Source organism: Dermochelys coriacea, chromosome 9, assembly GCF_009764565.3.
Source record: "Dermochelys coriacea isolate rDerCor1 chromosome 9, rDerCor1.pri.v4, whole genome shotgun sequence".
Lineage (NCBI taxonomy): Eukaryota > Metazoa > Chordata > Testudines > Dermochelyidae > Dermochelys > Dermochelys coriacea.
This window is the reverse complement of record NC_050076.1, coordinates 23,502,541-23,528,857: the sequence shown is the minus strand read 5'-3', so window position 1 is coordinate 23,528,857 and position 26,317 is coordinate 23,502,541. Positions and strand designations below refer to the sequence as shown.

At 39.7% G+C, this 26,317-nt stretch overlaps 1 protein-coding gene across 3 annotated transcripts in view; it reads left to right on the top strand.

Moving 5' to 3' along the window:
• Window positions 1-215: 215 nt before the first annotated feature.
• MLF1 (myeloid leukemia factor 1) overlaps window positions 216-26,317 on the top strand; it is a 31,243-nt gene continuing 5,141 nt past the window's right edge. The window contains exons 1-4 of one of the 3 annotated variants that reach the window (XM_038417606.2): window positions 216-434; window positions 14,757-14,919; window positions 24,198-24,284; window positions 26,186-26,314. In XM_038417606.2, the coding sequence (XP_038273534.1) occupies window positions 382-434; window positions 14,757-14,919; window positions 24,198-24,284; window positions 26,186-26,314 (432 nt within the window). In that variant the 5' untranslated portion in view covers window positions 216-381. The other 2 variants (XM_038417610.2, XM_043493110.1) reach the window with 2 other exon arrangements.

The window sequence follows — 26,317 nt, the reverse complement described above, 5'->3', positions numbered from 1 at the left end:
CCTGTCATGGTGCCCTGCCCGGTCCCCCCCGCGCGTCCGTAGGGGCTCCCCTCCTGCTGTCATGGTGCTGGCCGCCCCCGTACCCTGCTGTCCTTGAGGCTCCAGCCGAGCCAGAAGCTTCTCGACTTGGCCAGAACCCACAAGCCGGGCCTTGTGTTGAAAGCGGTTGCCAGGGTAGCAGCCCCGCCACGACACCCTCCCACTCCGTTCCCCCACCCAATTGGGAGGCAGCCGAGGCCAGGGGCAGCCAATGGGACGCGAGCGGCGCCTCACGTGATTTTGGCGGGCGGCGGGCGGCCGACGGGCTCCCCACCTGCGCTGGGGTTGCAGCTGCCGTGCCACGGCGAGTCGGGAGGGAGGCGGAGGAGGGGAGTCGCAGCCATGTTTGGGGCCGGCGGGCTGAGGGACCTCTTCGAGGAAGACCCCTTCTTCCGGTGAGTGAGTGGTCGGCGGGGCGAGGCACCTGGCGGGGGCCCGGGGCTTGGGGGGGCCTGCACCGGCTGGCCGGCCGGCCAGATGTGCGCGGCTCTCTGCCTTGCCGGGCTCATCCTCCACCCAGCGCGGCCTGGAGCCGGCTCCTCAGCCTCGTCTCCTCGGTCTCCTGCCCGGGGGCGTCAGAGCCGAGCGCGGGCGGCGGCCCAGCGCTGTTTGCGCTTCAGCCCTTGCCGGGCAGGTAGGTAAGGTGGCTGTGAGCGTGATGCGCGCTGGGGAGACATAGAGGGGAGGGGCCCGAATCGGAACCGGGATCTTCGGCCCCCTGAAATACTAGTCAGAAAAACTGTGGAAAGCAAAAAGAGGGTGAAGGCGCCTGGCTGTGAGTGTTCCTGCTCCGCGCCTTTCAGCTGGGGAGGAAACCGAACAGAACCACTTTGGGTCAGGGACTTAGGCTGCAGCTCTGCCCACAGCGCCTCCATTGCTCGCAGTGGTGGGAGTGGGCTGGCTTTTTTTGTCCTTCTGTTCCCGAGATCCGCCGGTGGCAGGTGGTCAGGCCAGTACATGCGAAACATACGAAGCATTGGCGTTCAACGAGGTTGCCTCACTGTCGTCCAGATGGCAGAGCGTGTCATCTTTGTGGCTGGTTTAATGCCTTTACCTTTGTGTGAGTGTTAGATATAGCTAGATTTCTTGGTTTACAGTATGTTGCAGTAAACAGTGGGTTAATACAGCTCTTATTTTAATCTCAAGGAGATGACAGGTAAGGAAAGCATGAATTGATTTCCAGAACCATCATACGGGTGCTCTTCTTCTCGTCTCCCTGCTTCTCCCACTTTCCCCACTCGAGGCTACCCTACGAAGAATTCAGTGTTGCGTGATGGGTATTATCACATCCTAGGTGGTGAACAGTCATATCAGAGGTAACTGCCAGTCATCATACTCTCGCACTGTTGCACAATTCATTTGTATATTGCAGTCCTATTGGCTAAAATGCCCATATCTTATATTTTAAAAAAAGATTTAATCCATATTTTTATGATTTCTTAACTGCAGAAAATGTGGGTTGCCTGATGCTTCAGTTGAGCCAATGCAGAGGTGGGCAAACTTTTTGGCCTGAGGGCCACATTGGGGTTCTGAAATTGTATGGAGGGCTGGGTAGGGAAAACTGTACTCCCCAAACAGCCTGGCCACTCCCCCCATCCTCCCATTTCCCACCCCCTGACTGCCCCCCTCAGAACTCCCGATCCATCCAACCCCCCTACTCTTTGTCCCCTGACTGCCCCTTCCCAGGACCCCCTCCCTATCCAACCTCCCTGTCCCCTGATTGTCCCCCCCGAACCTCCACCCTATCCAACTGTTCCCTGTCCCCTGACTGCCCCCCCAGAACCCCTTGCCCCTTATCCAACCCCAACATTCCCCACCCCCTTACCATACCACTCAGAGTAGCATGTTTGGCAGCCATGCCGCCACATTGCCCAGCCGGCATGGTGAGCTGAGGCAGCAGGGGAGAGGCCAGGGGCTAGCCTCCCTGGCTGGGAGCTCAAGAGCCGGGCCGGTTGTGGCTTGTGGGCCATAGTTTACAGTCCCATTGGATCAGAGGTGGGCAAAGACAACTACATGCTACAAAAAGTGGTTTATGATTATACAACTTAAATATTATGCAGAGCACAGGTATTATGAAAAATCTACTAGGTTTTTTTCTTATGTACTCTACCTAAAGAAACTTTTTAGTTAAGGATCACAGTCTGAGAAGATTGTGCATCAATAAGAACATAAGAATGGCCATACTGGGTCAGACCAGTGGTCCATCTAGCCCAGTAACCTGTCTTCTGACAGTGGCTGGTGCCAGATGCTTCAGAGGTAGTGAAAAGAACTGGGCAGTTTAATCAAATGAACCCTCCCCTGTTCTAGCAGTGAGAGGTTAGGGACACTCAAAGCATTGGGTTGTATCCCTGATCATTTTGGCTAATACCCATTGATGGACCTATCCTCCATGAACTTACCTGATTCTTTTTTGAACCCATTTGTACTTTTAGTTTCCACAGCATCCTCTGGTAATGAGTTCCACAAGTTGACTGTGCATTGTGTGAAGAAGTTCTTCCTTTTGTTTATTTTAAACCAGCTCCCTGTTAATTTAATTGGGTGAGCCTTGGTTTGTGTATTAAGTGGAGGGATAAATAACACTTCCTTATTCACTTTCTCCCCACCACTCATGATTTTTATAGATCTCTAGCATAGCTCCCTTTAGTTGTCTTTTTTCCAAGCTGAATAGTCCCAGTCTTTTTAATTTCTTCTCATATGGGAACTGTTCCATACCCCCCATCATTTTTGTTGCCCTTTTCTATATTTTTTCCAATTCTGTTGTATCTTTTTTGAAATGGGGTGACCCAGAACTGCACACAGTATTCAAGGTGTGGGCATACCATGCATTTTATATAGTGGCATTATGATATTTTCTGTCTTACTCCCTTTCCTAATGGTTCCAAACTATCTGTTAACTTTTTTGGCTGTTTCTGAACATTGAGCAGAGGATTTCAGAGAACTATCCACAATGACTTTTAAATTTTGTCTGTATAGTTGGGAGTATGTCTTCCAATGTGCATTACTTTGCATTTATAAAGATTGAATTTCATCTGCCTTTTTCTTGCCCAGTTACCCAGTTTTGTGAGATCCCTTTGTAACTCTTCGCAGTCTGCTTTGGACTCAACTAAAACAAAAACACTTGCCAAAACAATCCAAATCACATCACTCTATGTAATTTCTCCCAGTCCCTTCTTCCCCCACTCCTTTTATGTCTCTTATCTAGATTATAAACTCTAACCTCTATAGAATAGATACGTATTCTTACAAATCTAAAGCACACACCCATCAATGGTGCTGTAGAATAATATCTGAAAGAAGAATTTGGCCCTACATCATTACCAATTAGGAACAGAATATTCATTATTGCATTCATTGACACTTGTAAGGATTCAGTTATCAATAAATGTCTTTAATAAAGCTGGTCAGGATGATTTTTTATTTTTGGTCTGACACTGACTGTTCATGAAAAAGGGTTGACCTTGACATAATTCTCAGTTTGTCTAAATTTTTTCTTCAAGAATTCTCCAGTGTCCATGTCCCATTTTGATATTTCTGAGATAAAAATGTCTGGGTTTTTTGTTCCAAACAAATTTTTATTTTGCAATTTAAACTAGTAAAATAAAAAGGATAAAAAATCAAAACATTTTGAAAATGTTAAAACATTTCAATTGTCCCAACTAAATTATTTATTTAAATCCCGTCTCCCTCCTCTTTCCCCCCCCCCCCCATTGTCAGTTCACAAATATTTTTGAGATTGGCTTTTTATCTGGGTTCAGGGCAGGAAACTTTTTCAAAATCTCTAAAAATGTCCGAGGATGGGACCACCATTTTCCACCCAGCTCTAATCATATCATTATAACATGATTCCATACTGGGAATTGCTGAGTGGAAGAAAAGGAAATACATGAACTTTATGAATCAGAACACCCACTAGCCTCTATATACTCTCCCACAGTTCCCCCTTAAGTCCTCCCATACAGAAAAAATCCAAATATTGCTGCTACTTTTGAGGCTTCCAGTAGCAAGTTCATGCTGCCCCTGTACTTGTTAAGGTTACTCTTTGCCCTTGTATGTGGTTTTTTTTTTTTTCCTGTAAGATTTTTTTTTTCCAGTTACACATGACACCAAAGGCTCTATTTTGAACGTCCATCATATCAGCTGTCTCAGTTCTCTGCTTCAGTGCTTGCCTACTACATGGAAATATCTTTACTTCAAAAGTAAGCAGTCAAGGCAGGAACCTTTAACATCTATGGATTTCCCCATCATTAGGGTCCTACTAAATTCATGGTCCATTTTGGTCAATTTCACTTTCAAAGGATTTTAAAAATCGTAAATTTCATGGTTTCAGATATTTAAATCTGAACTGTCAGTGTGTTGTAATCATGGGGGTCCCAACCCAAAAGAGTCATGCATGGTGGGGTCGCAAGGCTATTTTAGGGGAGTGGGTGTCACAATATTGTCACCCTTACTTCTGTACTGCTGCTGACTGCAGCATTGCCTTCACAATTAGGCACCTTGCCAGCAGTTGTCACTCTTTGGCCACCCAACTCTGAAGGCAGCAGCGCAGAGGTAAGGGTGACATGGTATGGTATTGTCACCGTTCTGCGCTGCTGCTGGCAGCGGTGCAGAAGTAAGGTTAGCAATACCATACCATGCCGCCCTCACTTTTATGCTGTTGGTGGCGCTGGCTTCAGAGCTGGGCTCCCAGCCAGCAGCTGATCTCGGCTGCCCAGCTCTGAAGGCAGCACCACCACCACCAGCAGCGCACAAGTATGGGTGGAAATACAATATAACAACCAGATTTCGTGGGGGAGATCAGATTTCATGGTCTATGACATGTTTTTCATGGCCATGAATTTGGTAGGGTCTTACCCATCATTCTAGAAAGAGTGTTTATTTTAGACATTTGGAAAGCCATGCTTCTGCTAAAAATGAAGATGCCTATGCAAATTGGAACTTATACTATAGTTTGAATATGCAAGTATACTATAACCCAAGAGCCACTGCTGCTTACATATCATGTACATAAAACGGGTTGGTTGGCTGAAGGGCTGACATACCAGTTGAAACTAGTCAAAACAAGCATTGTTTCTAAGAGGTAATCTCTAAACTCAGAGAACACAATTTAGCATTCTATTTATGTTTCTCCTGAGCTGCAGAGACAGGGTTGCACAATTTTAACATGAGGAGACAGCCCGTGTTACATTTGGCATATCTGCAGCAGGAGTTCAGAGAAACTAGAGTGGATTAGAGCAAAGAAGAAACAGAGCAACCACCATCCATTCTTCCATAAAGACAAGAAGCTGTAACCAGTGTAGCTATTTCTCTTCGGTACGTATCACTGTGAAATTGCCTCACGGGTGATCTGTGCAAGATGAGATGACATAACAGTGCTAACAATACCTTGAGGGAAGTGTTTATTGCACAGAAGAGGTTCTTAAGGGAAGGACTAACATGGTTTACAACAATTTTGGCTGAGTACATAGTTCATTGGACAAAACTGGCTGTGAAGAAAACCAAAACAAATAGTTCTCTGAGAACATCTGCTCACAGTGCTGCAGCAGTGTAAAAAAAAAACTAACAAAGTTAGCAACCATTAGGAAAGGGATAGATAATAAGACAGAAAATAGCATAATGCCATTATATAAATCCATGGTTTGCCACGCCTTGAATACTATGTGCAGTTCTGGTAGCTCCATCTGAAAAAAATAAATATAGAACTGGAAAAAGTACAGAGAAGGGCAACAAAAATGATGAGGGGTATGAAACAGCTTCCGTATGAAGAGAGATTAAAAAGAGTGGGACTGTTCATCTTAAAAAAGAGGTGACTAAATGAGGTATGCTAGCATAGAATATGCTACCATAAAATCATGAATGGTGTGGAGAAAGTGAATATAAGTGTTATTTACCCTTTCACATAACTTATGAAACCGGGGTCAACCAATGAAATTAATAGGCAGCAGGTTTAAAACAAACATAAGGAAGTGCTTCACAAAATGCACAGTTGGCCTGTGGAACTCGATGCCAGGGATATTGTGAAGGCCAAAAGTGTAACCAGTTTTGAAAAAGAATTAGATTAGCCATTGATGAACCTGTCCTCCATGAACTTTTACCCAAGGTGGTCAGGGATACAGCCTAATGCGCTGGGAGTCCTAAACTCTGGCTGCTAGAATCTGGGACTGGATGACAGGAGATGGATCACTTGATAAATTGCCCTGTTCTGTTCACTCTCTCTGAAGCGTTTGTCATTGTCCACTGACAGGATACTGGGCTAGATGGACCATTGATCTAGCCCACTGTGGCAATGCTTATGTTGCATATGCACACCTGAGAGCATGCTCTGGGCCTTATCTCCAGAAGAATATTCTTACCTGTGGAGTTAACTTTCTGTAGTCCTCAGGCTTTCCTACATTTATACTTGATTGGTACTATTGACCTCTAGAAATGGTCATACAATATTGTGTCAACTAGATGTACAAGGTTTTACAGGAACCACAAAATTTCCCCTAACAAGGATTCCCACATGAAAGCCACAATTGCTGGTAATTGTCCCATTTAGAAACTTTTCATTTATATATAAAAGGAAAGGAAAGATGAAAAATATAAAGTCTAGTTTAGCTTAGGTCACATGTTTAAAGGATAGTGGAAACACCACTGTACTTTCAACTGTCAGCATTCGTCCTTTTTTCTTAGTGTGGCTCCAGTGCTGCTCTAGCGGATGGGAGATAGTTTGCAAGGGAAAAAAAATTTTAGAGTGTGTGTGTGTGTGAGTGAGAGAGAGAGAGAGAGAGAGAGAGAGAGAGAGTGACTGCTGACGTACAGCTACGGGGATCAGCTTACTTCTTCAGCCAATGACTAGATTCACTGCCAAATTAGTATAATAAAAGGTTCCACTGCCTAACAAGGAGAGATTTTTGACTGATGAATTGTAAATAGTGTCTCGGTTAAGAGTAATATGTCTCTATCTCTAGAGAACTGGCCCTGGGAAGCACTAGTTGATCTTGGTCAAAATGCTTCCAGGAGCTAGCTGAATTTCCTTCTGAATAGCTCAGGCAAGTGCAGAAGCTAGATCTCTTCTGTTTTTAATTTGTCAGTGTGTTACATCACTCCAGCTGTTATCTTCAATGTGACTTTCTGCTGCTTCTGACTTCTCATTCCAAATCAGATCTAATGTAATTTTATTTTAAAATAGTGAATTAATTAAATAATTTAATTCCAAGTATGATCTTTCAGTGTGGATTTGATTTAAATCACTAGTGAGGAAGACTCGATTTAATCATGAATTTCTACATTAAAGTGCATTCTTGTTGGTTGTTATAACCTTAATACATATTCTCCACAACTCGGAGAAAGATGTAGGTTTCATTTTTAGAAGGTACACACTATACATTTTTAAAGTGATTTATTTTGGAAACTTCAGATTAATTTTATAGCTATATCAGAAAATGAATGATTGTTTGGTTATTTCATTTACTAAAGGTAACTGAAGCAGATATTTATGAAGTCATTGGAAGGTGAACTATCTCCAGTTCAACAGGTTAATCATTAATATTTGGAGGATTTTCTTGCCGTGCTGTATTAGGAGGAGAACGTCACCAGACAGACATTAAAATTGTTTTATATAACTAAAACAACAACGTTATGTATTCTGGATTTTTTTCTTCAACAGCAAACATAATATTTTAACAAAACAACCATATGAATTTTTGAATTTAGTTAAACATTCAGGTTTTTTAAAATTAGGTGTGTTTTTGTTAAAATTATTTTTAAGTAAAGTAGTTAAATGAAATATTTTTAAAAACAAATAGACTATGTCAGCCAGGTCAACATGAGAAACTTAAAATATTGGCTTCTGCAGCTAACTCTGTTGTCTTCACTTTCATTTTCCTGTTTGTTCATAATCTGGAAAAGAAAAACAAGCTTTCCTGCTTTTTCAGGTCCCAAACCATGTCTCAATTTGGAATGAATTAGTCCAAAGGAAAAAAATATTCTGTCTACCCTAGCAGAAGAAGCTACTGCTGTTAAAAGTGAGATTCACTTCAACCGTCTCTGAATCCAAGTGCTTAAGTGACTTCCACCAGTTCACTGGTGTGACTTTCTTTAAAACATCATCTGCAAACATGTATTTCTTGAATGGTTCACCCTTAGCTCTGAAGTTTATTATAGTTGGCATTATGTAGGGATGATTGCTGGATGTCCATGTCATAGCCAACTCCTCTTCTTCAGCAGTTAAGGTTTGACCCTGGTACTGAGTATTGAGAATATTTGCAAGAAAATGAGCTGGAGATAGTGCTTGTCCCATTTGTTTTTTTTAATGCTTGTAGTTTAACTCTGTCATTGCATATTTCTCTTTTTAAGATCTCATTCAGTTCCCTCCAAATTTCAACTGCGTCAGCAATAAAACAGCTATTTCCCTGCATTTTGTTCAAGGCTACAGAAATAGACTTCAGGGTACTCGGCATGTGTTCAACATTTCTCTTAAACCAAAAGTTGAGAACTTTGGCTGTGACAGTACCATCTATTTTGTTCACAAACAGTGATCAGATTAGGCAAGTTCTTGATATCATCCTCAAAACAGTCCACTACTGAGTTCCATTTCAAGTCTTGTGGGAGAGTTACCTTGGTTCGTCCTACTTTTTTCAGAGCAGCTGCTGCAAAGCAGTTGTTACGGAAGTATTTTACAATTTCAACAACATTAGCCTTTATTTCTGGAACACCATAGTCTTTGGCTAGGAGGTGCATCAAATGAGCACTGCAACTGTATGTTATTAGCTTGGGACTCTCTTCTAAATTTCTTCTCATCCTTGATACATTTGCAGCATTGTCTGTGACCAATCTGCATACTAGACATTTGAATTTTTTTTCACAGTTTGTTATAGCTTTTACTGCTGCTACTTGTAAGTATTCTGCTGTGTGTGCATTTCCTAATGTTTCTATAATGTTTCTGCAATTGTTTCTGTAAGGAAGACATTCCCTTCTTCTTTTGTCACACAAGTGCATGCAACAGGATCATTGTGGACATTGCTCCACCCATCAAGACTCAGGTTAACAATTTCCTCTAGACTTTTTGCACACTGGTCAGTTTCTCTTTCATACCCTTTATCCAGCAATTTGCCTGCAACATCTGCTCTGTTGTGTGGACTGTATCCTGGTCTTAATGACTGAACAATGTTCATGAAGTGTAGGTTCTCAATCATACGGAAAGGAGAGTTTGTTGCATAAACAAACCAGGCAATTTTTTCATCTATCTCTTTTTGTAATTTGCTGGATCTTATCACAAACTTATCTATGGTTGTTTCTGGATGGTGGAGATTTTTTTTCTTTTTGCTACAAGTGATATACTGTGGCGATGTGACATACATGATGAGACTGAAACACTATCATTGGCAGATAATTCTAAAACTATAGGTTTCAGAGTGGTAGACATGTTAGTCTGTATCAGCAAAAATAATGAGTCCTTGTGTCACCTAAGAGACTAACAAATATATTTGGGCATAAGCTTTCATGGTCTAGAACCCACTTCATCAGATGCATGGAGTGGAAGATGCAGTAGCAGGTATAAATACATGAAAGGATGGGGGTTGCCTTACCAAGTGTGAGGTCAGTCTAATGAGATAAATCAATTAACAGTAGGATACCACCGGAGGAAAAATAACTGTTGAAGTGGTAATGAGAGTGGCCCATTACAGACAGTTCACAAAAAGGTGTGAGTAACAGTAGGGAGAAATTAGTATTGAGGAAATTTAGGTTTAGGTTTTGTAATGACCCAACCACTCCCAAAAACTCATTGTTTTTTCTAAAACTGTAGAAAATGATGGTGATCTTGAAGGTCGATAGTCTTCAGAATCCTGTATATTGAGGATGGATTCTCTTAAACAAAATAATTCAGTGCAGTTATTTAATTATTGTCATCATACTGCTCATTTAATAGTACTCATTGCATTCACAGACACTCAGTACTACTTTAAAGGTGAAATTGCAAAAGGAGGATCTATCCATTTCAGCTATTTATTTTTTATCACAACTGCATCTAAAATGATAGTACCATAGAGTAACAGCTATATTTTTTTGCTCAAACATGAGAATTCAAGAATAGTCCAGATGGAAGAAGACAGGCAGTCCTTAAGAAAAAAGTATGAAATAAAAAAGTTTACCAACCTGAAGATCCTGCATGTTCAGGAACACTTCTCATGATGTTGTTTCATTAAGGTCTTGCATTTTTGTTGTACTGTTTGCATTTTGCACGCAAAACGTTACATGAATATATTATCTCATACTATAGAATTAGAATTTATAATCTCTATTACATGCTCTCTCATCATGGATCTTAATTAAAACTAACTTTAGATAGGTTTTTTACCTCAAAAAGCATTTTATCAAAAAGATCAGATTTTTTTTAAATAAAAAAAATCTTTTATTTTTATCCACCCTGTGATCTTCTAAAGTAATAAAAATGTGGTTATTCGGTTGAACACACATCTCAGAATAAAAATGTGTGATTAAAATAAAGAGTAGCAATAGTATTTTTGTTACCATTTTCTGAGAACATTGTTATTTTCAACTGGGAATGAGGAGCACTTAAATTTAGGAACTTCAGCCTTTGTCCTGCAAATATGTTACCTGCATGTGTAAGCATCTCAGTGAAGTTACTCACAAGAGTAAAGTTACTTGCTTGCATAAGTGTTTGCAGTATCTCGCTTTTCATTTTTAAAACGATTTATATTTTGTCTTGCTATAGTGATTATGAACTATACCTGATTAATAGTTCAGACGACTGGAGCCTCTTTGGTTCACAAAATATACACAATCCAGGCAGTAACAAGGGCTATCTTTCCTATCAACTACACCAGCTCCTGAATTGGAGGGCCTGCCTGTAGAAGTGAGACAATAGTTCAGTTCTCAGACCCACCGAATCCTTAGCTTCTCTACTGCAACTGTCACAAGGGTTTTGTCATATGAACATTTGTCTGAGAGGTGAACTGAGACCAGTACAAAATCGCTTCATGTAATCCCCTTAGCCATCAGATTGAAGAAACTTTGGGTTACTATTTATATGGGTGGAGTATGAACTGGTGTCTCAGATGAGAAAGGTTCTATATCCCATTACTGATCCTCTCAAAGTCTTAATTTGACCTTTACTGGGAATTTAGCTACCGATTCGATCATAATGCAAATGTAATTACTGCATGATAGTAGAACAACAAATTTGCTTTGCTATCAGAGTTGTCAGTGCTTCCATTATAAATTTAGTTATAGTGGCTTATAACTTTTTTTTAACATGTGACGACAGAAGCTTGGTGTGCAAGATGCTTATCTAGTAGTGAAGCTTTAAAAATAAATTTTTTTCTTGAGAAAGTCAGTCCGTTTTCAGAGCAGCAGCCGTGTTAGTCTATATTCACAAAAAGAAAAGGAGTACTTGTGGCACCTTAGAGACTAACAAATTTATTTGAGCATAAGCTTTCGTGAGCTACAGTTCAGTTTTGTAGTATGGGGTACAAAACATGCAGAACCCTCATGCGCTTAAGGGGCGTCAACTCTCCTCGCCATCACTTCATCTTCTTTCTCTCCCCACCCCCATACCCACAATCAAACTTGAGCAACAAATGAGTTATAAATATTAAAGAATCAGCATCTTCTTTCCATGATGGGTTGTTAAACTTAAATGGGCTTCTCCATCTCTTACTGTCTGATAATGCCACTGACCAGACTGTACCACTGCAAATCTTGTATGTCCTGCTAGGACCAACAATGGGCTGGAGTCAAATTTAATAAACAAAACCCAAAGCTAACTCTTTATCCCTGTAATTATGATTTGAGTTGTGATCTTCAGAGATGTAACAGTAGTCAGCTGAACATGTTGTGTCCCCCAAAATAAAGAATTGTTAGCTTTCCATTTCTGTCTTGTTGGTTATTAGCAAACCTGGAAATTTTGTAAGATTGCACCAGAAGCTCCCGTTTAGCCACATCCCAAAACAAGATCTTGTGCGTAAGTTACTGGACTGGGAGTTGGGAGATTTCTGTTTTATTTGTGGGTCTGCCACTGACTCATTGTGTGACCTTTGACAAAACACTTAACCTCTCTGTGTCTGCTTCCTAGACTGTAAAATATGGGCATAGGGACTATCTCACCTTTGTAAAACACTTTGAGATCCTTAAATGAAAAGTGCTTAAGTGCTATGTATGAAATATTTCAAAGATTCTTAGAATGCATTACTGTTATATGCACATGGTCTTGCAGAAATATTGGAGGAATGATGTTTAGAGTAAAAACGTTCAACATTTCCCACAAGGTAAGGACCTCAGGTTTTTTCATGTTTCTTTGACTTGCTTCGTTTGTAAGTATAGAGGTAAAACCTTTACCAATTGCCAAATACTAGTAGTTTTGATTTTTAAAAGACAAGCCTTTTGTTGTACCACATTTAACTACTGCATTTTTCATAAAATGTTTTCTCCTGAAAGTTATACCCCCACGGGATGGAATGGAATGCAACTTGCTAGACAAACTATACTTTTAATTAAAGTAAAACTAATATAAGTCCTGTATGTTCTTGCTTGGCACACTGAGCATATTTCATTCGGTGCTTAATAGGAAATGAGACCTGTCCTTTATGTGGGAAGGAGAGGATGGATAAAGCCTTCAGATAGTTTTGCTATGTGTTAAATTATTTAAGGAATGGTAGATGCATTTTGTATTTTGGTATCTAAACATATTTAAAGTCTGTGGAGTAGGAGGAGGCTTTATGGAAGTATATGTGTGCAATTATAAATTGTGGTGGCACTCCTATGCTTTATGGTTTTGAGAACAGGATTGTACAGGTGATAACTTACTTGTGCTTGTATTTCTCACATTGTGAGTAAGGCATTTATCCTGTGAATAACTGCCAAGACACTTGCTGCCTTATAGTTGCTTACCATGTTTAGACAGAAGCTAAAACTAGGAATCATGTGGGTAGGGTAGGGACTGCTTTTGACAATGGAAAAACTACTTCTAGACATGGAATTGCTTGTCTACACTGACATGGATGTAAAGTATATGCATAGCTTAAAGAGACACTGGTTAAAAATCATGTTTTTAATAAATAAATGTCTTCACCCAATATTACAAATATAACTCTAGACTTTAATGTAAATCTTACGTAGCCAGTTTTAAAATTGAACAAATAAAAAAAAAACCCCTCCCATGCGCTATGGGGCCTAGTGAGATGTATAGCTATGGAGGAAGGAGAAAACTCAAGGGTGGCAACATGGCTATAAGCTTGGGATGTAGGAACAACATACCCTCATATCTCAATGTCTGTACTTTGACCTGTCAACCTTTTACCCCCCATCAGGAATATTACAGATTATGTATTCGTTATGCCATCCGATCCTAAACCAAACTTCACACCCCTTGATAATCTGTACGTTATCCCTGATAACAAGTAACTTCTATGCTTCAACTCTGTACCATTCACTTTTTTAAAACATCATCTTAATAAAATTTTTAATAGAGAGTGGTAAGGAAAGAAATTAGCCTTCAGTGAGTATGAGGAGATGATTGGATGTCAGAGACGACATGCCTATGTGGCTAGGAGGGTGTTTTGGGACTAATTCACATAGAGGCAGTTAACACCATGGGATGGGTTAAGGTTTCTTAGAGCCAAAAAGATGGATTGAGGATAGAAGCCTGATGGACACACATGAAAAGGATGAGGGGAAGGATTAAGACATATCCCTTTAATTAAGCTAAAAGGAGAGGTGTAGCTACCTTGTTCAATGTAGTAGAGGAAGGTAGAAACTGGAGTGGAGGGGATCTGGAGGAGGTTAAAAGGAAGAGTTCACTGTTCAGGAATGTGGAGATACAGATTTGGAGCTTATGGGGAAAAACAAGATCAGATTTAGAGGTAAGTGAGGGGTGGTGGGAGGAGAGAAAACTCTTTCCAAGATAGAGAGGGGGATAAAAGGGCATATTTGGAGGGAAAGAGAGAAAAGTAGGGGTGAGCAGAAAGCTTAAAATAAGGGAGAATGAGCCAGGAATGGATTTAGTGAATGGTATGGGCCTCAAAGGAGGTGGGGGAAAAAAACAAACGTAGGAGGGATGGAAACATCCAAATGGAGAAGTGAAGAACTAAGCCTAATACAAAGACAGGAATATTCAAGTTTTAAAGAAATCAGGCTTTTGGTCAGTATATGGAGCAACTGGGAGACAAAAGTGGAATGGGGTGATGTTCTTAATACTGAGAGGGAATTCCAGATGTAGCAGGTGAAAGGAAGGGGAAGTGTGGCAACATATATACAGTTGATGGTATTAAAGCCTGGCAGGCAGAAAAGTTATGAGGTTGGGTTGAAGAGAAGATGGATTTGAAGCATGTGAGAGCTCAGTAAAGGTGATGAGGAAGAAAATGAAATATGGAGAGTTGAGAGCCAGAGGGGTGGTTAATGGGGAGGATGAGGCAAAAGAACTATGGGGAATAGAAGACAAATACATGGGAAATGAACAGCAGGGTAGAGGGAATAAGTGGAAAACTCTGCCTCCCTGGGGTTTATTACAATGGAACTGTCCATTGAAAACAGTTTTTGCTATCAAGGTGATGAGGTGTCTGGAGATCCATGTGTATTGTGGCTTTAGATGGAGTTCTGGCTATTGCTAGTCAGGCCTGGCCTACTTCATAATAATTTTAAATAGTTTGGAAATGGACACGTTAACTTTCTAAAAGAATATTCATGAGTTTTCTTTGTTTCTTTCTCCCCCTCCCCAGGGAGCCGTTTGCTGCGCAGCATCAATACATGCGTCAAATGCTGAGAAGCTTTTCTGATCCTTTTGGACGAGATCCATTTCTCAGTATTACGGAGGGTGGCGAAAGAGCTCGAGATCAAAGAGGACACCGTGATTCTCAGGTTGCTTTGAGAGGAAATCAGAGAGTAAGTCCTTTCATAATCTCAGGATTTTTTTCCTTTACCAGTAATTAATTATTTCAGGTATCTGGCATAACACTTCAGTTTTAGACTCTAACCTGGTCTAATGGATGGGACACTGGTCTGGAAACAGGAGATCAAAGTTAAATTCCTGGCCTTACGGTTGGCCAATGTGATGATGGTCTAGTTAATTAATCTCTCTGAGCTTCCATTTCCCTACTCCTAAAATGGGGATAATGGTACTTGCCTTCCAGTTGTAAAGTGCTTTATGATCTCTGAATGAAAAGCACTATAGAAGAGTTTTACCTAACAGCTACAAATGAGTTTTTGTGTTAGAACTGGTCATGAAATAAACACTTGTGCATGGCTAATATTTAAATAGCAGGAAAGAAAATTTTCCAATGGAAGAGTTTTCCCTAAACTTCTCTTTATTTTTACATATGAATTTCCTTTATTTCATAATGTTAAAGGAAAGATTTTTTTAAAGTGGGTATCAAAGTTATGCCTTTAATTTATAAACTCATCTCTTGGAACTATGTAATTATACACACAAATGTAGTCAAGAATTTATGCATTTAATTACTGGGAGCAGTATGAGGGTGAATAAATGTTGTTCCAGTTGAAAATCTGCCCCTAAATGTGTGTGGCAGATTAAATCAGCAAAGTTGGATGATTCATGGCTAGCCACTATCAATGTCCTTTAGCTGTCTGAAGCTACTGGCCTGCAAAGCCTCCACAAGCTATCTGCTCTTTGAAGTGGAGAGGCTGCTGTCTGTGGAAGAAGACACATAATGCTGTGGGCCCTAAGTTTTTGGTTTTCCATTTAATTTACTTACTTACCAACATCAAATGATGTTGGCCTCAGAATAGTGGTGGGTCTTGCTTTCTCCATAATTCATTTACTTATGTCTGAGCCTAAGTATTGTAATGGCTCATCATTAACTTTTAAATTTTCACCTTCGTGGGTGTAAGATGCACTTGAAACCTAGACATGTAAAATTGTTGGAATAATGTTAAGCCTTATACAATTTCTTTACTTTGAATTGATGCTTCATATTCTGCATTCAGCCTGATCCTTAAATGTCTTGCCTCCAGTTATATGGCTGTCACAATTAAGGAGGATCAAGTGAATGATATGAAATCTAAAAATCCTGGAGGCTCTCTGCAAAATAAGAAAATTGGCAACAATCTGTCTTATATAAAGTACACTTTCAACTGACGGGTCATGCAGTGACAATTATGGCAATGTTTCTGTTTCTAAATCTAATCTGATTTCTTGGTTTAGAAAGGATATATGTTTTTAAATAATATGACAAATATATTTTATGTTCAAAGAATTTGGACTTTGTTTTAAATTAGATATGAACCACTGGCATTTAGTTCAAGGGTAACACAACTACAGGGGGTTGTGGAACCTTGCCAGAATCAGTCACTGTAATTCAAACTTACATATTTGGAGCTTAATAAACATAGCTGGAGTACAAGCTGTCACCTGCAGGTCAAAAGGGTAACTGCCAGATTCTTTCCCCTATGCTTATAAACTGAAAGTTAGTTTAAACTATAGATAGAGTTGGACCCACTTGGGGTCTGATTCTGCTTCCGTTAGAGTCCGTGGGAGGAGTAGACTCTCGGGCTTCAGTTCAGCAAATGCTTAAATATGGGCTTGACTTTATTTTCAAAAAACAAAAACACAGTGGGATTTCTCACTGTCTAATCTCAACAAATCTGGGGCACAGAGGAACATGAGTTGTGGCTGGGAAGAGCTTAGTGTTTGGGGACACTGAAGTATTTTGAAAGAGCACCAAGAAAAATACATCTGCTTGGTCTTGGTGCCTAAGTCACCCCAATATACTTTTTTTTAAAAAAAAATATCCTTGTGGTTGCCCTAAAACAGTGGCCAAGTTACACAGAAAACTTAGAGTTGGATACTGTGACCAGATGGTGGTTCTTTAGCTGTTGTATAGGGACATATCAGTGTCTTTATTACAGATTTAAATTACACACTTTGAGAAGAATTAACTTATTTAAAAGCTTCAGAACTTTTTTGTCTGATTCCATGCTGGTAAATTATCCAGTCATTAATTATCCAGTCATAATTAATGAAAGTATAATTCCTACTGTATTTAAGTAAATTATAGCGCCTAAGCTTCATTTTAAAAAGGAATAAAATGTATGTTGCAACAATCTGGGAGCAATCACATTTGTTGTTTTATGATTTTAACTGTTCTTCTAGGTTTGTTTGAACACTGTTTTCTAAACAGATCGCAAAGCTTGTTTAACTTTATTTGGTGGGGGTGAGGGTGGTGGAAGAATACAGTGCATTAACACCTGCAGTAATACTCTGATTTCTTAAGTTGTCTTCAGTGTGTCTGATTCGAGCTGTATCTTTTCATATTTATGAATTTTTAGTTTCTTTTAATAAGCAGTTGGATTTTGGTTACCACAGCTATTAAGTAGAGAAACTGGTTGAGAAAAGTTCAAAAAAATTCAAAATTGCTATAGAAAAAAACCCAAAGTACTGATTTTTTTTTTTTCCATTTTTCAACCTGCTCTACTACTGAGCAAGCCACCTTCATGAATTGTCTTCAGATTTGGCTCTCTATATGTCCAGTCATAGTGCAATAAGAGCTTTTTTATGGATTTAAACTATTAGGCAAATATTAAATGGTTTTACATTTTTATTATAAAATTAAGGATATTTAATTTATAACTGACCGTGATCAAAAACTAAATTATTGTTTAGATATGAAAGGAAGTCGTGACAGTTACTTGTGCATTTTTCCGCAATACTAGCCATCAGCCTTAGCTGCAATGTATATGGCTCCATACAGTGTATAATATTCTGCAATCACATGTTTTATTCCATTTTGAACTTGCATTATTAGAAAGTGTTAACCCTTATGAGCTATGCACATTTTTTAGGTGTGCGCGCGCATGCACGTGTGTGTGCGTATAAAACATCTCATCCTTATTTCCTGTAACTTTAAATTTGTTTTTCAGCATTTGAACTGTTCTCTCAGACAGGGATATTCAAGACCAACTAGTCAGTTTTACAGGCACTGTATCTGATGGTGTTCATAGCAGCATCTATTTATGCATCTGTATAAGAATATATTTATGCACTGTGGATTTATTAGTCTTCAAACTGTCCTGTATGTGACGATAGATATACTTAGAACTTCTTTGCAATGACCTTTGAAACTGCTGACATGACAGAGTAGATTTGGTTTATCCTAAGGGATCTGAATATTTTAGAGAATATGTATATATTTCATTTTTAAGTCTACATTAATCTCTTGCATTACATAAAATGAGAGCTTATGAGTAGATCAGATGCATCACTTACTTCAATTTTTCTGCCCTAAAATTTATGCCAGCCTTTTGTAATTTAGTTATGTAAATTTGTATGTCGAGTAGAAACGGATTTGTTGGTTTTAATTAACCTCTCTGTAACTGCCTCTACTACATAAGCAGAATTAAGAGTGTGTGGGGAAGCAAGGGACGTTTGAAGTACACCTTGTTTTAATTACCTTTGGTATAAGGGTTGCTATGATACACAGATGTGTTTCTTCTATTATATTTGTGTAAATATGATTTATTCAGCATGGGTGCAGTCATCTTTTTTTATTTGGAAATAATTGTACTCCCGTGTGTACAGAAAAATGCTTCATGTTATGTTGTTTTATCTTATTATAAATTACTGAGGTCCCCTTAAATGACATTTTTTTAAATTTTACCAAAAACGTATTATTTCAGTTGCTATATGTGAAAGTGCTCTGGATTTCTCTTAAGCGTGATGCAGAACAGGTACAATAACTAAAAGGAACTTTTCTTCCGGGCAGTGAGCTTCTCCCTCATGCCCTTTGGCAGTTTTGGTAGCATGGTTAGTATCCTGAGAGAAATAGCCCTTGTAACTTTTGCTAACGTCTATATATAGTCTTTCTAACTAAAACAGGAATAAATCGTAGCTACATGGTGCTTGATAACTACTGTAGTTGCTTGTTAGAAACGCTGAGTGATATAACCAAAGAATGTTTTTACCTAGTGGGAATGTTTGTTTTTATCTAGTGAAAATGCTGAGATTGAGTAAAATAGTCCACTGATATCAAGTTTGATACTGCTGCTGAAAATTTTTCGCCAAAGTAATTTGATTTGCCCTTTTAAAAATTGATATACTTTTGTTTAATTACAAAACTTTCGAGGGAAAGATCATTTCTTTTGCTAGTATTACTAGCAGGGCAATATTGGCTCTAGGACCAGAACTTGAATTGTGCCAACATTTTTAGTTTGTTGAGGAATGTCCTCAATAGCTTGGCGGGGAGGGGGACATAGCTGGAAAAATTTTTATTTATTTTTTTTTTTTACATTCCTTGAGCACAAATATCTACACTCAAAAATTCACGGTAGTTTCTAAATATTTATGCTTTGAAATGTTGAACTCATCTGTTCCTCTATCAAATACATTTCTATTTCATCTGAATTCTTCATTCTTGCCTCTCTAACACTTATAATTGGAGCAAACAAACACACTGAACCACCATTTTTTACAAAACTCTCAGCCCCATATCATTGTCATTCTTTGGCCCTTGTAGCCAACTCAGAAGCAACATAGAACAGCTCTAACAAATGGAGACGTTTTCCACAATGATTGTGCCTCTGACACAGTTATTGCAGGATGGGTGGAATGTGCAGTACAGAAGAAAATGGGAATACTGAGTGCTTTGACAGGAACATGCACACTAGCTTGTGGTGTGGTTGGAAGTCATCATTCTGATATAAGACGTTCAAATGATACAAATTTATTTGAGCATAAGCTTTCGTGAGCTATAGCTCACTTCATCGGATGCATTTGGTGGAAAATACAGAGGGGAGATTTATATACACACACAGAGAACATGAAACAATGGGTTTTATCATACATACTGTAAGGAGAGTGATCACTTAAGATGAGCCATCACCAGCAGCAGGGGGGGAGGGAGGAAAACCTTTCATGGTGACAAGCGAGGCCGAAAGCTTATGCTCAAATACATTTGCTAGTCTCTAAGGTGCCACAAGTACTTTTTTTTCTTTTTGCAAATACAGACTAACACGGCTGCTACTCTGAAACCTGTCAAATGATACACAAGCTCCTTGCTGCTCTGCAATTAAATAGTTAATGAGGAAATGTTGTTTCCATAGCTATACCATGTTCCTGCTGATATCAATGATACTGGTTCTCCAAAAGAAAAGTAGACCGATGTAGTGTCATTAGCTTCTTCATTGATGGTGAAGGAAAATAACACTGTCAAGAACCTTCTAAGCAATAATATCTCCTGTATATGTGAGTTTGGGAGTGAATGTGAAACTCATGGCCACCATTAGACTTTCTGGATGGAAGAAGAGAGTAGAGAACTTGTGGGACCCAAAAACATTGATAACATCTCCTTTGACAAGGAAAATCTATCTCTCACTCTAAAGTGTGCACTAGTCTGATCTGCCTGTTGCACTCTTAATGAAACAGTCATGATTTTCAAATCAAATTCAAAAATGGAATTTTGGTGACAATGTATTTACTATATGGGTAAGTATTTAAATTGGCTTTGGGAATGGACATCCTTAAATTAAACTTACTCAGCCAGCATAATTGTATGTTTCGAAGTATATTTTAGGGAGCACTATAGTACCAACCTGTAATTTCTTCCCTGTCAGGACAGAGACAGATGCTTAACTTAACTTAACCTGAACAAATCTATATCACTGGATTTTCTTCAGACCCTTGACAATAATTACACCATTTGCAAAGGCTCACTTTTCTCCTTCAGGCTGTCCCTTTTGATATGGACATGTTTACTCATAAGTAGATTTTGTGCTACACTGGGATTAGCTGCTCACTTTATAGTTTTGCATTTTAATTCTGAGTCATTTGTCAGTGATGTGCAAAGATCTCCTTCCCATCCCTACTCTAGGATGACCATGAAAATCATTTTTCCATAGTGCTTTCCTGAAACAATATGTTGTGAATTATGCAATTAACTTTTAAACTGTGAAGAAATGCTTACTTATGCAATACGTATGAAACAACTAAAGCCTCCAGTAGTTCATTAGGTTAACCCAATGTGGTGCATACTAGTCAGAAAGGAGTCACTCGTATACCTCCTGCTTCTCTTAGGTCCGCTGTCTGTTTTATCCAAGGGAGATATAATGCATTTGATGTGTAAATGTAGGTCTTGTGACTGAGAATTATAAAAATTGGAGACTACTCAAAGGTCTGTCAAGCAAATGTGTTTCTTGATGTGTCTGTTTCTGATCAGAACACCATTCCACGCCTCTTTCTGCCTAATGAAGTTTAGCCATGAGTAACAAATATTGGTATGTCATTAAAGAAATGTGCTCTAGATGAAATTACTATAGGGTGGAAACACAACTGGTTGAAAGACCATATCCAAAGAATTATCAATGTTTAGCTGTCATACTGGGAGGAAGTATCTAGTGGAACCCTGTAGAGGTCTTTCCTGGTCCACTACTATTTAATGCTTTCATTAATTTCTTGGATTATGAAGTGGAGAGAATGGTTATAAAATTTGCAGATGACACCAAGCTGGAAGGGATTGCAAGCACTTTGGAGGACAGGATTAGAATTCAAAATGACATTGACAAATTCGTGAATTGGTGTGAAAACAAGATGAAATTTAAAAATGACAAGTTCAAAGTATTACATTTTATGAAGGGAAAAATCAAATGCACAACAACAAAATGGGGAATAACTGACTAGGTGACAGTTGAAAAGGGTTGATGTGGATCATAAATTGAATGTGAGTTAACAATGTGACACAGCTGTGAAAAAAGCTAATATCACTCTGGGATTTACTAACAGGAGTGACGTATGTAAGACATGGGAGATAATTGTCCTGCTCTACTGAGGACTGGTGAGGCCTAGCTGAAGTTCTCGGCACCACACCCTCAGAAAGATATGGACAAACTGAGTCTGGAGGAGAATGACAAAAATGATGATAAAAAGGTTTAGAAAACTTGACCTATGGAGAGAGGAGAAAATACTGGGCATGTTTAGTCTTTAAGAGAGGACTGAAGGGGGATCTGATAAGTCTTCAGATATATTAAAGGCTGTTATAAAGAGGACGGTGATCAGTTTTTCTCCTTGTCTACTGTTAGAAATAATGGGTTTAATCTGCAGGAACGGAGATTTAGGTGAGATATTAGAAAAGTTTTCCTAACTATAAGTGTAGTTAAGCTTTGGAACAGTCTCCACAACCACCCCTGAAAATCCCCATCATCACTGGAAGTTTTTAAAAGCAGGTTGGACAAACACCTACCAGGGATGGTCTAGGTTTATATGGTCCAGCTTCAGCACAGGGGGCTGAACTTGGTGGCTTCTTGAGGTTCCTTCTAGTCTTATTTCTATGGTTCTATAAGGAATTAAATACATTTCCTACATATTTTAAATGAGATTATGAATTTATTCTAAATTTCAGTTTGAAAATTGATCTGGTTTTGAAACCTCCTCCTTCTCCACCTCTTTGTTTTCTCATTGCCCTCTGCTTTCCTTTTGAAAAATAACTGTGTTTCATAATACACATAGATGAAATGACAGTCCACTACAGCTTGTTTTGGTTATGCATCTTTGTAAGTAAACAAGTCTATTCAAGGATTGATTTCATGTACTGCTAGATAAAAAAAAAAAAAAAAACTTTTTTTTTTCCCACTAGAATTGTTCTTGAATTAGGTATATAGAGTCTCGTTTTCAAACTTTGGTTGCCTTAGTTTGTAGTGAAGGAAATGTCTTGGCTCAAAAAAAATTTGTGGATGTCTAAAGCTATTGCATTAGTAAATTATCCTATTGTGGTTTTCAGATTTTCCTATATTAAAGAGCTATGATAGTATTAAAAATATACTGTTTGTTTTATTGAAAATGCTTCAAGAGTGTCTTTCACTCCCTCTATGGCAGGGGTGGGCAAACTTTTTGGCCTGAGGGCTACATCTGGGAATAGAAATTGTATGGCGGGCCATGAGTGTTCACAAAATTGGGGTTGGGGTGTGGGAGGGACGAGGGCTCTGGTTGGGCATGTGGGCTCTGGGGTGCAGCTGGAAATGAGGAGTTCAGGGTGTGGGAGGGGGTTGGGGTGCAAGAAGGGGTGCAGGCTCCAGCTGGGGGTGTGGGCTCTGGGTGGGGATGGGGACGAGCAGTTTGGGGTGCAGGAGGATGCTCCAGGTTGGGATCAAGGGGTTTGGAGGGCAGGAGGGGGGATCAGGGTTGGGGCATGGGGACAAGCTCAGAGAGGCGCTTACCTCAAATGGTTCCCAGAAGCAGCGGCATGTCCCTTCTCCGCCTTCCATGCAAAGGCATGGTCAGGGGACTCTGCACACTGCCCCATCTGCAGGCACCGCTTCTGCAGCTCCTATTGGAGCGCCAGGGGAGCCATTGGAGCACATAGGAGCTTGAGGGAGCCATGACGCAGCTTCCGGGAGTCACGTGAAGCAGCCCCCTACCCTGCTCCGCTGCTGGAGTGCCATAATGGGGCCATGCCGCAGCTTCTGGGAGCAGCATGGTGTGGCCCCCAACCTTGCACCCCGGCTAGAGCACTGGAGCGGGGCAAGCCCCCAACCCCACTCCCCAACAGGTCTGGCCCGCTGGCTGTAGTTTTCCCACGCCTGCTCTATGGAGTTCATAGCACTATCTGATGAGACATTTGCTGAACAACTGCTTACAATGTTTGAAGAATTTCACTGATTACATTTGGAGTCCGCTCTAGATCCTCATTCATGTCCTTTCCTGGCTGACTGCTTTATGTTTATGAATGCAACCAGTGAGATTTGCACATTAGAGGTGCTCTGTATACCTTGGGGTTCTAAGGGATGGAGAGGCATATTGCAATTCTAGTTTGTTTGATTCTCTGGATTGATTCACCAGAATTGACAGGTTAGTCTGTCACCAAAGAGAGGTTTAAAGGTACAGAGACCCCAACAATCGTATATGCCATCCTAAATGTGTGCTTGTTCTGACATTGCAATAATTTCTAGAAGCTTATGATCTTCCCTTTTTTCCTCCACAATCCCATGTTACCCATCTGTGCTTTTTGGCTTTTAATTTTTAAAAAAGGGAGTTGTTTGCACTCATTTGTGTTTGTGAATTGCTCGTAGGCTCTACAGAGCTTGTGAGAAGTTTATTTGGTTGAATCTTCAGAAACATGCATCTGATAGTCTTGTCAAAGAACAGCCTTTAGATTCACAGTTCTATTTTCATTGTGGTTTTTTCCCCCCTGTAGCTAATAATTTCTCTCCTCCAACAGAATTCAGTTTTCAAGGATCCTTTCTTTGCAATGGACAGAACTATATCAAATATGAGAAACAGTATGCTAGAACTGCAAAGAAATTTTGTAAGTACATTTCAAAAATTCAGTCTTAAAAGTATTATTTATATTGAACAATATGACGTTGCACTCTATATAATTTTATGAAAATATGCTAATGAGTGAATATAATGTAACTGGAATATGCTTCATGCAAAAGGCCTCTTATACGATATCATTACAAAGCTTATAATCTACTGAGTGCGGTTATCCTATTTGTATAAATGTATCACTCTTGTATCTGAAACTAGAAAGATGAAATATAACCCTGAGGCCCTATTGTAGTTATGCAAAGTGTGGGCCATTAATGGTGGTTTGGAATCTTGATGGCTCCCATCAACCAGGACAACTGACTATGGATGGCTCTGTTTGGTTGCAGGCCTTCCTGTGAGTCAGGCTGGGAGGAATGAGGGCTTGGAGTCTTACAGTGACATGTGATCATGTCACCTGAACTGGAATCCATCTTTAACCTGGTGCTTTTCCGTTTAGAAGGATGGGTGGGAACCCGGTGAGGGACAAAGGATTCCCGCCTTGTGCAAAACACACATAAGGGGGAGGAACAGAACAAAGGGGGTGCAATCATGAGAAATCCCCTAGCTACCATTTGAGCTGGAATAAGGGCTGTACCAGGGGAAAGAATTGTGCCCAGACTAGGAAGATGTCCAGTCTGTGAAAGAAACTTATTGAAACATCTCTGAGAGTGAGATTTTATCTGTATCCAGTTTTCTTAATGTATTAGGCATAGCCTTACGTGTTTTGTTTTTATTTTGTTTGGTAATTTACTTTTGTTCTGTCTATTGTTACTTGGAACCACTTAAACCCTACTTTTTGTATTTAATAAAATCACTTTTTACTTATTAATTAACCCAGAATATGCATTAATCCTGGGGGGGGGGGGCAAACAGCTGTGCATCTCTCTCTATTAGTGTTATAGAGGGTGAACAATTTGAGTTTATCCTGTATAAGCTTTATACAGGGTAAAATGGATTTATTTGGGGTTTGGACCCCATTGGGAGCTGGGCATCTGAGTGCTAGAGACAGGAACACTTCTTAAGCTGTTTTCAGTTAAGCCCTCAGCTTTTAGGGGATGTGGTTCAGACCTGGGTCTGGGTTTGCAGCAGGCTAGCATGTCTGGCTCTAACCAGGTAGGGCACTGAAGTCCCAAGCTGACCGGGGATACAGGCTCAGGGGTAGTCTCAGCACATCAGTTGGCAGTCCTAAGGGGTTTTCTGTGATCCAGCCCGTCACAAACAGAATAATAGTGTTTAAAACAGTTATTCCCTATGGGGTGCAGAGAGAAAATGTGTGGGTTTTTTTGTTTGTGTTTTTTTTTTTTGCCCAGAAAGTATTAATTTAAATTCTTTATACTATCAGTTGTACTCCAGTTATGTCTATGTACTGGAGTAGAATGTGGTCAAATGTGTTTAATTTATTAAAGTGCTCTGGTAAAACAGTTTTGGCATTATCAGTACTGAAGACAATAGAACACACAAACATTTGATACCCTTATCCTCCAAAATACATTACATGACCTTTTTATTATTTAAGTGCAGACTGCGTGCCTTGTTCTGTATATCACACACACACACACACACACACACACACACACACAGTCAGTTCCTTCTCTTCTAAAGTACCAGTCCTGCAATAAACTCTACAAAAGCACATCCCATTGAAGTCAGTAGGGCTATATGTGGGCAGAGGGGTCCCTTTGTGTGGATAGTCTGCGTACTCAGGGCTTAAAGCAAGATTAACTGGCAAATATAGAGGGTATTGCAAACTCAGGCTCTTTTTCCGCTATTTTTTCCTGATGTAATTCCTCAAAAGTAATATTGAGATGGAGAAGGTGTCTAATGTGGGATACCGTTCTTTCTTTCTTAGGTTATCAGCTTTAATATTTTTATTAATTTGAAGTATATCAATTTCAGGATCATCTCTCATTCAATCCAGATGCACACTCATTCAGTTCTTCTTCTGTGATGACATATTCCAAGATAGGTGATGAACCACCAAAGGTTTTCCAAGCTTCAGCTCAGACCCGCACAGCTCCAGGAGGTGTA